Below are 13,512 nucleotides of genomic sequence, written 5' to 3' on the forward strand. Positions count from 1 at the left end.
TGCATCCACAAAAAAACATGGCATACATTCATGCAAGAACGATTACACCCCACACACATGCAAACACTCAAACTACCAACTAACATGCACATGCACCTGAAAGTATACCTAACAGCTTTGCAGTGTTTAACTTTGCTCCGACTTGTTAATTCAATGTTTTTAATATTTCTTAAGTGACTTCGGTTTTTTTTAGGTAATCTACCGGTTAAGGTAGGTTTTTGGATGGACACAACTACCAAACAAACATTTTATTATTCCTAACAAAACAAAAAATCCATCATCCTACTCTATATCAGGTCCCTCTTCATCTCTTAGTACTTTCTTCCTCCCTTCATCCCGTCCAACATCCCTATCCTGTTCCTTCCCTTTCCCCGTTTGCCTAACATTCTCCCCACAATTACAGTCTTCAACATCCCGCTGCCGGTCAATACCCCCTTCAGCCACTTTTCCTGCCTCCATAGGATTGCTCCCAACAAACCCCTCTCTTCGCCCACCATACCAAGTACTTCCTCGTTTGTTTTCTTCTCTGTCCATTTCACCTTTTCCATTCTTCTCCACACCCACATTTCAAAAGACTCCAATCTACGTCTATCCTCCTGCTTCAATGACCACGTTTTCCGCTACGTACATAGCTACACTCCATATCAAGGTTTTTACGAGTCTTTTCTTATATCCTTACTCAACGTCCCCGTCATTTACTCCCTCCTCCTTGTGAAAGCCTCTTTGCCTAGCCAAAGAGGCTTTCTAGCGCAATTCTTCGCCTTACGTCCCTACTACTTTGACCGTGTTGGTCCAAAACACTACCGAGATATGTAAACTGTTCTACCTGCTCTAGATTTTGCCCTCCTACTTTAAAGTTAAGCTTAGCCTTTTTCGTTCTAGAAAATCGCATAACCTTTGTTTTATTAATATTGACTCTCATCCCATGCCTGTCGCACTGAATTTCCAATTCACTCAGCAATGCTTGTAGCCCCTTGGCTGACTGACAAACTAAAGCTTGGTCATCAGCAAACCTAACTGATTTTACGAATGCCCCGCGCACCTTCATTCCTACCTCCAGTTCTTCCCATGCTTCTTTAATCATTTCCTCTGTATACAGGTTGAACAGCAACGGTGATAATGGGCAACCCTGCCTTACACCTCTTCCTAACACTGCCGATCCTGACTCCCCGTTCCCCACACGCACCTGAGCAGTCTGAGACATGTACAGGTTGTGGATTAGCCTCCTTTCCCTCCAATCTATTCCTATTTTCTGCAATATACTCATTAGTTCTTCCCAATTCACTCTATCAAACGCTTATTCGAAATCTACGGAACAGGCAAATACCTCCTGGTTGTATTTTATATTCCTCTCTATTAATAATCTCATTACTGCAATGGCATCACACGTACCTCTCACCTTCCTAAACCCAAACTGATCATCCCCTAAGTAATCATTTGCCCTACTCTCTATCCTTTTGTTTATGATCCTGAGAACAAGTTCAGCTGTGTGGGATATCAAACTTATTGTCCTATAGTCCTCACATAACGTGGCCTTTAGCTTTTTCGGAATAGGAACTAAAACTGATCTCACAAAGTCTTCCGGCCAGATTCCCTCCTCATAAATACTACGGATCATCCCATATAGCCTCTTCCTCCCACACTTTCCTAAGCATTTTAAAAGTTCCACGGGAATGTTATCCACCCCCATGGCCTTATTTAGTTTCATCTCCCTTAATGCCCTTTCTATCTCATTGTTTACTATGCCTGGATTTAAGCTGTCTTCCTCTGCGTCATTTTCTTTTTCAATGTCTAACTTTTTTGGTCTTAGCTCTTTACTATACAGTTCTTCTATATACTCCTTCCATCTCTCTTGGATCTTTCCTACGTTAACTATTACCTTACCCGCCTTATCTCTAACTGTTAGCATAGCTCTTCATTTCTTACTTCCCGATAACGATTTAACTTTTCTGTAGAGCACACCCATTTCACCCTTCCTCTGGAGACTCTCCATATCCTCGCACTGCGTCTTCCACCAGGCTTCTTTTGCTTTATTTGTTGCCCGCCTCAATTCATTGTTAAATTCTTTGTACTTCATTTTGCCCAACTCTGTATTTACATTCTTCCATTTTCGCTGGTCATCCATCTTTGTAATCATCTCATCCGTGATCCATGGTTTCCTAGTCCTTTTACCGTTAACGGTTCCAATAGTGTCTTTTGCGGCTTTAGACAACCCTTTTTTGATCATTTCCCATTTTTCTTCAATAGTTATAAGCCCTTTACCATCCTCCATGATTCTCTCTACCGCCTGTTTGTATTCCTTCCTTTTCAACCCATTTAATGCTTCTACATTCCATTTTCTAACTCGCCGCCCCTGCCTTATCTTTTTGAAACGTACGCTACATTTCATAACAACTAAATTGTGGTCTGAGTCCGCATCCGCTCCCGGAAAGCTGTGGGAATTTATCACACTATTCCTAAACCTGTGTCTAACCAGGATATAATCTAGCTGATATCTTCCTGAGTCACCTGGCATTTTCCATGTATACATGCGTCTTTTGTGGTGTCTAAACCAAGTGTTGGTGATGACTAACCCCTGTCTCCTGCAGAACTCAACTGCTTTCTCCCCGCGGTCATTCCTCGTGCCTAAACCGTAGTCGCCCACCTCATCACCATCTCTTCCTTCGCCTACCGTCGCATTCCAATCCCCCATCACCATCGAATGTTTCCCTGCTGGAACACACGCGATCATGTCCTCTAACTGATCGTATATCTTATCGACCTCTTCTTCCTTATGGTTGCTCGGTGGCATGTATACCTGAATAATAACTAAGTTCGTCGGTTCTGCTTTTATCTCCACTAGTAGTATTCTATCCGTTACCTGCTCTATGTTGACTACGCTTCTTCCTACCTCTTCATTTAATACTATGGCAGCCCCTCGTTGGCTGTCGTCCCCGCCGCTGTATTTTATTCTATACTTATCACTCCAGTAATCCCTGCTACCTTTCCATCTCACCTCGCATAGACTTAAAATATCTATATTTCCCCTTTCCATCTCTCGCTTAACATTCTCCAATTTCCCTGTCCTCATCATTGTCCTAACATTCCACGTTCCTATTCTAACTAATGTGGTCTTCTTCTTCTGCGTCTTCTGCCCTGCTGCTGCTAATTTTCCCTTGCAAGGGTTTCGTAGGATGACGACCGCGGAAGCCTTGCCTCCCCCGCTGCCAGGCACGACACACGGCTGATTGGGCCGAGCCCCGTGGGTTCCAGGACTCAAAATATCTGTATAGTCCATCATATTTTTCTTGGGAATGATAATTGAGGTGGTTTCCCGATGCCTTCCTCAATAGTGTTTTTAACGTGACACCATCACTTACTGGCCGCTCCACTGGGGTCAGACGCCATTGCAGCCGCCTCACTGAGGAACAGACGCTGCGTGGACTACCTTTCGTCTGGCTCCTAACCTTCGACCTATCTGGCATGGGTGACCCTACCAGGAGCAATTATTATTACTCCCGCCAGCACAGCTCTAGGGGTCATCAGAACGCACAAGCCCTTCCACCACGTCAAGGTTGTAGTCGGGGGAGGGATATATATATATATGTATATATGTATGTATGTCGCGTGTGTTCCTGCAGGGAAACATTTGATAGTGATGGGGGATTGGAATGCGACGGTAGGCGAAGGAAGAGATGGTGATGAGGTGGGGGAGTACGGTTTAGGCACGAGGAATGACCGCGGGGAGAAAGCAGTTGAGTTCTGCAGGAGACAGGGGTTAGTCATCACCAACACTTGGTTTAGACACCACAAAAGACGCAGGTATACATGGAAAATGCCAGGTGACTCAGGAAGATATCAGCTAGATTATATCCTGGTTAGACACAGGTTTAGGAATAGTGTGATAAATTCCCGCAGCTTTCCGGGAGCGGATGCGGACTCAGACCACAATTTAGTTGTTATGAAATGTAGCGTACGTTTCAAAAAGATAAGGCAGGGGCGGCGAGTTAGAAAATGGAATGTACGAGGGTCATCCGGAAAGTAGTACCCGTTCGTGAAATAAAGACACAAAAGTAAATATTAACAAACATAAAAAATTTTATTTGAAAGAGGATACTTTAAACTACTTCTCAACATAATCTCCAAGCAAATTAAGGCATTTGTCATAACGTGTGACAAGTTTCTGTATTCCTGCTGCATAGTCCTTCGCCGCCAGCTCATTGAGATACGCGAGGGACCCATCTTGCACAAATTTTTGCATAATGCAGATGGTGTTTAACAATTTCATGAACAATTGTTCGAGAAACATTGGGAAAATGCTCACAGATGTCATCAATTGTGACGCGCCGATCGTTCCTCACGAATTCGTCAACTGAGCTCACCAGTTGGTCTGTAATGACAGACGGTCTCCCCGAACGCTCATCGTCGTGTGTGTTCCCCCTCCCCATGTTGAAGTTGCGACACCACCGCCGAACAGACGACTCGTCCATTACATTGTCTCCATACACCTCCTTTAATTGGCGATGAATATCACATGGGCGAACGTTTCTTGCATTGAGGAATTTAATCACTGCCCTCACTTCACAACTGGCGGCGTTCTCAATTTTTTTAAACATTGTAAACAATCACAGAAACAACACAGGCAATGCTAGCGTCACGCAACTTGGCTCAGAGAAGGCAGACAAGCCACTGAAGCTATCTGACCTCGTCCAGCGGCTACTCACGTCGTCAGCACTTCATGCGGCACGAACGGGTACTACTTTCCGGATGACCCTCGTATGTATGTATGTATGTATATATATATATATACGAGAGAGGTCCCAGAAGTGCCCAACCTGAACTAGAGATGGCTTGGTTGTTGTTTAAAAAATGTCACTGTATTAGAAAGTATGCAATCTATGTAGTGTATGTTTCAAGTTCAAAGATGCTTCACTGTTTAGTATTTGGTTGGCATCCATCAACAGTGAACGTTTTCAGTGAATTTGTGAAAATGGAGAGAATTTGTCATCGTTATGCGATACAATACTTTTATTTGAAAGGCCTCAGCCGTACCAATTTAAAAGCTGAACTGGATTTTACTCTTGGTGAATCTGCTCCTTTGTTTAAAGCAGTAAAATATTGGGTAGCAGAGTTTAAACGAGGCCATACGAGCTGTCAAGACGTGCATTGCATATGTCGACCAAATGAGGTGATGGACTCCAGAAACGGTGAAGCAAATCCACAAAGTAGAGCAGGCAGTAAAGGGAAAGGGAAGGAACAGGATAGGGATGTTGGACGGGATGAAGGGCGGAAGAAAGTACTCAGAGATGAAGAGGGACCTGGTGTAGAGTAGAATTTAGGGTTGTGTTTTGTTAGTAGTCACAAAATATTTGTTTGGTAGTTGTGTCCATCGAAAAACCTACCTTAACCGGTAGATTACCTTAAAAAAAAAATATATATATATATATACATATATATATATACATATATATATATATATATATATATATATATATATATATACACATATATATATATATATATATATATATATATATATATATATATATATATATATATATACACATATATACATTTCCAATGATGACCTTTTTTTTTTTAAGGTAATCTACCGGTTAAGGTAGGTTTTTGGATGGACACAACTACCAAACAAATATTTTATTACTCCTAACAAAACAAAAAATCCATCATCCTACTCTATATCAGTTCCCTCTTCATCTCTGAGTACTTTCTTCCTCCCTTCATCCCGTCCAACATCCCTATCCTGTTCCTTCCCTTCCCTCTTTTGCCCAACATTCTACCCTCTATCACAGTCTTCAACATCCCACTGCCGGTCAACACCCCCTTCATCCACTTTTCCTGCCTCCATAGGATTGCTCCCAACAAACCCCTCTCTTCGCCCACCATACCAAGTACTTCCTCATTTGTTTTCTTCTCTGTCCATTTCACCTTCTCCATTCTTCTCCACACCCACATTTCAAAAGACTCCAGTCTACGTCTATCCTCCTGCTTCAATGACCACGTTTCCGCGCCGTACATAGCTACGCTCCATATCAAACTTTTACGAGTCTTTTCTTAGTATCCTTACTCAAAGTCCCTGTCATCAACTCCCTCCTCCCTGTGAAAGCCTCTTTGCCAAGTGCAATTCTTCTCCTTACGTCCCTACTACTTTGACTGTGTTGGTCCAAAACACTGCCGAGATACGTAAACTGTTCTACCTGCTCTAGATTTTGCCCTCCTACTTTAATGTTAAGCTTAGCCTTTTTCGTTCTAGAAAATCGCATAACCTTTGTTTTATTAATATTGATTCTCATCCCATACCTGTCGCACTGAATTTCCAATTCACTCAGCAATGCTTGCAGCCCCTTGGCTGACTGACAAACTAAAGCTTGGTCATCAGCAAACCTAACTGATTTTACGAATTCCCCGCCCACTTTCATTCCTACCTCTAGTTCTTCCCATGCCTCTTTGATCATTTCCTCTGCATACAGGTTGAACAGCAACGGTGATAATGGGCAACCCTGCCTTACACCCCTTCCTAACACTGCCCATCCTGACTCCCCGTTTCCCACCCGCACCTGAGCAGTCTGAGACATGTACAGGTTGCAGATTAGCCTCCTTTCCCTCCAATCTATTCCTATTTTCTGCAATATACTCATTATTTTTTCCCAATTCACTCTATCAAACGCTTTTTCGAAATCTACGAAGCAGGCAAATACATCCTGGTTGTATTCTATATTCCTCTCGATTAATAATCTCATTACTGCAATGGCATCACGCGTACCTCTCCCCTTCCTAAACCCAAACTGGTCATCCCCTAAGTAATCATTGGCCCTATTCTCTATCCTTTTGTTTATGATCCTGAGAACAACTTTAGCTGCGTGGGATATCAAACTAATTGTGCTATAGTCCTCACATGACGTGGCCTTTACCTTTTTCGGAATCGGAACTAAAACTGCTCTCACAAAGTCTTCCGGCCAGATTCCCTCCTCATAAATGCTACGGATCAGCCCATATAGCCTCTTCCTCCCACATTTTCCTAAGCATTTTAAAAGTTCCACGGGAATGTTATCTACCCCCACGGCCTTATTTAGTTTCATCTCCCTTAATGCCCTTTCTATCTCATTGTCTAGTATGCCTGGACCTAAGCTGTCTTCCTCTACGTCATTTTCTTTTTCAATGTCTAACTGTGTTGGTCTGAGTTCTTTACTATACAGTTCTTCTATATACTCCTTCCATCTCTCTTGGATCTTTCCTGCGTCAACTATTACCTTACCCGCCTTATCTCTAACTATTAGCATAGCTCTTCCTTTCTTACTTCCCGATAACGATTTAACTTTGCTGTACAGCGCACCGATTTCACCCTTCCTCTGGAGACTTTCCATATCCTCGCACTGCGTCTTCCACCATGCGTCTTTTGCCTTATTTGTTGCCCGCCTCAATTTATTGTTCAATTCTTTGTACTTCATTTTTCCTAATTCTGTATTTATATTCTTCCATTTTCGCCGCTCATCCATCTTTGTAATCATCTCATCCGTGATCCATGGTTTCCTAGTCCTTTTACCGTTAACGGTTCCAATAGTGTCTTTTGCGGCTTTAGACAACCCTTTTTTGATCATTTCCCATTTTTCTTCGATAGTAATAAGCCCTTTACCATCCTCCATGATTTTCTCTACTGCCTTGGATTTGCCAAGGCAGTAGAGAAAATCATGTTAGTGAAGAAATTCCATTGTCATCATTTCAAATTGCCTTTGAAATAATTTTCACTCATGATAGTAGTCTAGTTGTGCAAACAACTAATATCTGAGATATCCAATTCCTTGAAAAGAGTATATGCCTTGATTTTGGGTGGCCCATATTCTGCCTACTGTGGTAGGGTAGGTGGTTGCGGTAGTCCAGGGGTAGAGCATTTGAATACTGACCGGGCAGCCCGCGTTCGATTTCCGGGCTAACCTCTCTGTGCACCTGTAGCTCCACCCAATCTATGTGATTTTTCAGGTATCAGATCTTCCTGGGAAACCATAACCGGAATAGGGAAAGGCACTGGCCCCCTTACCCTGCTTATGTGTTAATTTCACATGCTATTGGGCTCAGTACTAGGTGAACTCTACCATCACCTACCAATCCGACCTTTGGGCTGATTATTTTTAGTAACTATTTAGATGCATGACCAGAAGTTGCCAAGCATCAATACGTAATAAAATTTCATTCTAATCTAACTAAAATAATCATTAAAAATGTGATTTTGATGCATGTGTAGGAAATGTGCAGATTTTAGTGAGGCATACTTTAGAATTATAAGGTATCAGAATTATGGTATGTGCCCCACTCTTCTAAGAATGACAAAAAGAGTCAAATTGAAGAGAAAAATAATTTTTATATTCTACCCTAAAGTGTATCAATGAAATGTTCGAGGGAACGGAAAAGTTATTGGGAAATAGGGACTTCTGAGTTGCTGTTAATATATGTTTTTTAAGGAAGAAAGAATTCCTAGAATCTGTTGCGTCGGTCAACTTTTTCTCATATTTTATATTTCCATGATTGAAGAGTGTACAAATTTGCATGTAGATAGATACCTGCTAAATCTCCAAATGCAATAGCATTTATGCTTTTTTATGAGAGTTAGAAGATTTTTAGAGCAGCATTTGTAGCCATTAGTTTCAACATGTGAAGTTTTCCAAAGAAACTGCGGGAGATACTGCAACAGTAACTTTTTAACGGAGTCATCCGCTAATGTGCATTTCAATGCAACAATTTCCTTCGCCTTGACTGGGATTCGAACCCAGATCCCTCAATATCCGGTCGAGTGCTTTAGCCACTTAAGCTACCGAGGCGTCCTCTTAAACTCTGAAATTTTGGGGCTTTTAAAGGAACAAGATGTTCCCGCAGTTTCTTTGGAATTTGTCAAATTATAAACGGCCCAAGTATTTAAAAGTTGGCTTTAACCTCGTGGACTGTGGCGCCTCGCGCACGAATACGAATGCCTGTGACATTGTATGTACGGCATTTTGTCCCATCATCTTGTTCCTTTAGAAGCCCCAAATTTTCAGAGTTTAAGAGGACGCCTCGGTAGCTTAAGTGGCTAAAGCACTCGACCGGATATTGAGGGATCTGGGTTCGAATCCCAGTCAAGGCGAATGATTTTTACACTCTGAAATTGTTGCATGTGAAGTTTTGTCGTTCTTTTACCGTTATTTGCTGTTTCACTCAGGTTTTTGGCCTCTTAGGTTGATTGACTCCATTTCTATGCAAAGAAAGTTGTTGCGGGCATGTTTCATTAATTTTCAAGGGTTGGTGGAGTACTTGGAATTTTTTAAGGTAACGTTGTTAAATGCATTTTTGCTGTGTGCATTTTCATCGACTTGATGCAGAAGTAGTGAATGTTCTACCGCATTTATAGTAAAAGTTGAGAACATTGAAATGCATACTCTTTGCAAACAGGAAATTATTATGCATGCATTTTCATTTCGGTAAATCTAATGTCTTATCTGCATAGATCAATTTATTTTTATTTCTGGTCATTTCATAATAAAATTTCCAGGAGAATATGGAATATGTTGAATGTATAAAATAGTGAAACTGCATTTTGCCGGTATCACAAACTTGTCCATTAATGCAAAGTAATATATTCCTTTCAAATATGATTCACCCCATAATTTTCAAAAAGTATGTAAACAAATACCGAATGGATTGCAGATGCAACGAGAGTCGTGATTTCTCTTCACTGGTAACACCGTTTAATCAGTCATAGAAGAATGTGTGTGTGCCAAAAACTTAACATTTGGGAGTGTTTTCCTAATGGGAAGGCAAAGAAAAGAGCCAGACCAGGAGAGAAAGAAAAAAAGATTGAAAGAGTGTTTGAGATATTTAGGTGAGGCTGGGCTAGACCACACACTGAAATGCAATAGAAAAAATTTGTCTTCTATTGGAAAATGGCACATAGATAAATTTAGCTTTTGCATCTTTGAGCAAGTTTTTGATCATATTTTCAGATTTCAATGTCGATTGTTGATTGCCCTGAGATACTTCACCAAATTAACCACTTGTAGGTCAGCTTTACTTAGTTTGTGAAAAGTATCGGTATCATTTTTCAGTAGATCTACATTTACATTGCTTTTGATATCCATTTCTCTGTTGCTGCCTTGTCCATGTTTCTCATTTGTGTAGAAGTGTACTCCAAGTGTGGGAATGTCTTAATATATTTTTCACTAATATTGGGTTCGTAATTTATGTTGCAAGTAGGTTTTCTCACTTGTAGGAAGGATTTTTCACTTGTATGCATGTTCATGTAATTTTTCTGTTGCTTGTAATTTGCTCCCCATGTACTTATGACCTTCTAGGGAAACTAAAGATGCTGATACCTGTAAAAAAAATCTGAGGAGTGTATTTTGCTCTATTCCAGTGTTTAGTACATGGAATTTTCTTAAGGTGATAAACACTGAGTGTTCCAAAGGTATATTTAAATGATTAAGAAGGTTATTCGAAATGAGACAAATTTAGTCATCCATGGAGCTCTTTAAGCATCTCTTCATCAAATTACAAATCTTAACAGTTAAGTTTTTATACTTCCTTTAACGTTTTATGTCTCAAGAAACAATTGAACTGCTTTTAGACCCAACATCTATTCTCATGACACTGGTAACAAAGTTTAATTATGAGGGTCAAAAAGAAACTTCACATTTCCACAATAAAGATTTGATATTTATTTTTACATAAAGGTTAATTAAATGTGCCTCCATGAAAACTAGCGAGGATGCACCACCGAATTGGTAATTTAAGGTTAAGACTTTATATTAGGTTACAAGAAGAAGCCAGAATAGCATGAGATTTTCAAAAATAGTGGTATCCAGACCATTGTATTTTCATTTGCAACTTGCTTCCTTCTGACCTCACAGGGTAGCAACTTCTGCGGAAGGCAACCCAAAAGCCGAGATTGTATGCACCATTTGGGACGGTTGGCTAGGTTGGTGACTATAAACCTGGCAATGACATAAGCCCACTCAACGAAAAGCGTCAAGTGGTCCAGAATTGAACGTCCCTTCCAGAAGGTAGAATAGTCCCCTTAAATGTTGCCCACACAGCACTCCAAGGAGAGATCAGGGGACCAATCCAAAATTCTGTTACCCCATGGGATTCAAACCTGGATCCTCAGGGCAGGCAGCCAGTGCACCAGCTACCCCTCCCCTGTATAACCCAAACTCCACCACCTAATGTCATTTCCTGTTTTTGAATGAATAAATATATATGCATGTGCATATACATCTATTTTTGTTCTTTTATGCTCTGTGTGTTAAAGCATTAATTGCAACTATAATAATGTTTTTTATTACAATGATTAAAACTGCTAATAATTAGCCAATGTTAACATCACCCCCCTCTCCTACCACATACTCCCCCACCCCCCACTTCCTCCTGCTAATAAATGTTTATGAGATGGCTCTTCATTTTTTCACCTGATGATGATGCCCAGCATCGAAACCTTGGTCGTGAAATATCAAATCTTTATTGTGGAAGTGTCAAGTTTCTTTTTTTTTATCCTCATACTTAATTTTTTGCCTGAAGATGATGACGTACATCAAAACTGGTTGTGTGATAAACCTTATCCAATGGTAAGTTGTTACCACTTGGTTACCATTATTTTCTAATTCCACCCTATCGGACGTGAATCCATACAATTCATTAAAAATACTTTTAATGATCTCATTTATATAGATGTATAAACCTTTTTCCAAGGTCGATTGTTTACATTTTGTTAGTCCACAGGGCACTCATTTTTTTCAGCTTCTATTATGTTAAATAAATAGTATTTTATGAGCCCCTGCTTTTTCTAAATTCAAGTTGAACTTCATTTAGGAATTCCTGTGCATTAATTTTATCATTTGTATGTCAAGGTGTATGTATTTTTCATTTGCAATGCCTGTGTTCAGTCAGTGGTCGACTTTCACTTTAATCTTTCGAACCAGCCTACAGTGAATGGAGCATTATTTTCATTTTTTGAAATAATGTGCTCTTCTCCTTTGCCAGAAGTTCATGGTTGCTTCACTCGATGATAGAAGAAAGATTTTTGAAATTTAGAATGAAAAATTTCTGTTTTAATTACTAATACCCTGGGTTTTGGCATTAATGAGTGTAACAATGCTTAATTACTAATAAGGTATGAGTAATTTCTAGTATTTTATGATTTTTAATCATAGCGTTGCTCCTAAATTCCTGCTTACCAGTAGTTTTTAAATACTTATCTAACTAAATGATATTGAAAACTACAGCATTTGTTTTTCTTTCCTTCCAGATTTCAGCGAAGATGAGATTCTGCCCAGTAAATATTTCATTTACTGATGTCTGGGAACATGGAACATCCCGCTGCTTTCATGAAACTGTATCTGCTGCTGTATGTTCATTAATTGTTGTTGTATTTGGAGCAGTACAACTCATTATATACTACAAGTATGCAACGCCAGCTCCAAGACCTCCTGGATGGGGTCTGTCAGAAGAGAGAAGGAAGAGCCTGTCCTTTCTCTATCAAGTTCAAATTGGTCTCACATATCTACTTGCTGCGTACTTTATTCTAAGGCTCGCCTTGCAAGGGAATGTTTTAGAAGGACCAATAGTTGGCTACATGGTAAAGTTGTGTTCTAACCAGAGTTGCACCTTAATTAGAATAATCCATAATGAGGTGATCTTAGATGCAAACTATATGGGGCCATACTTGAACAGCATGAAATGTGGTTATAAATAATCACCTTAAATATTTGCCATCACTTCTTTTGTCTTGTTCGGCTTAGCATTGTTGGCTCCCTGGCTTTCATGGCATTCATAAAAAAAAAAATATATATATATATATATATATATATATATATATATATATACAATTATAAATATATACATATATATATATACACATATATATACACGCATATATATATACATACATATATATATACATACGTATATATATATATATATATACACATACACACACACATATATATATACACACATACATATATACATACATACATATGCATACATATATATATTCATATATATATACACATACATACATATATATACATCTATATATAATTATATATATATATTACCCTGATGTGTGAATTTCACACGCCGTCGGACTTAGTGCTGGGCAAACTCTACCATCCCCTACCAAACTGAACTTCGGGTTGATTACTGTATTCATGGTTTTTTACATGTATATTAGGGTTAGATTACCTGGACATTGATTTTCATAGTTAATGATAGTTCATAAAAAAATATTGTTGCAGGTTTGAATTAGGTCTCAATTCAAAATGAATTTTGGGTTTACCAATATTGAGTTATTTTGTTATCCTGTTATTGTCATATGAAGTAGTTATCTAGTTAATAACTTCACTTTCACTGAATATTTAAATTTAATCTGACTGCATAATGGCATGAAGGAATTAGGGCTAGTAGCTGCATTTTTTATTAATATAGGGCATGAGAAAAGAAAATTACCTTCATGATAATTTTATGAGGCTCTTTTGCTAGAATTACTGA

At 39.5% G+C, this 13,512-nt stretch overlaps 1 protein-coding gene across 1 annotated transcript in view; it reads left to right on the forward strand.

The window, feature by feature from the left end:
* Positions 1–13,512, forward strand: part of Hmt-1 (ABC transporter ATP-binding protein/permease Hmt-1) — a 55,461-nt gene that overhangs the window by 2,797 nt on the left and 39,152 nt on the right. Inside the window, exon 3 of the mRNA XM_071598837.1 lies at positions 12,269–12,598. Coding sequence (XP_071454938.1) covers positions 12,281–12,598 — 318 coding nt within the window. The 5' untranslated portion in view covers positions 12,269–12,280. The remainder of the gene's footprint in view (positions 1–12,268; positions 12,599–13,512) is intronic.

This window comes from Hetaerina americana, unplaced genomic scaffold, assembly GCF_022747635.1.
Source record: "Hetaerina americana unplaced genomic scaffold, ioHetAmer1.1.p SCAF_10, whole genome shotgun sequence".
NCBI lineage: Eukaryota > Metazoa > Arthropoda > Insecta > Odonata > Calopterygidae > Hetaerina > Hetaerina americana.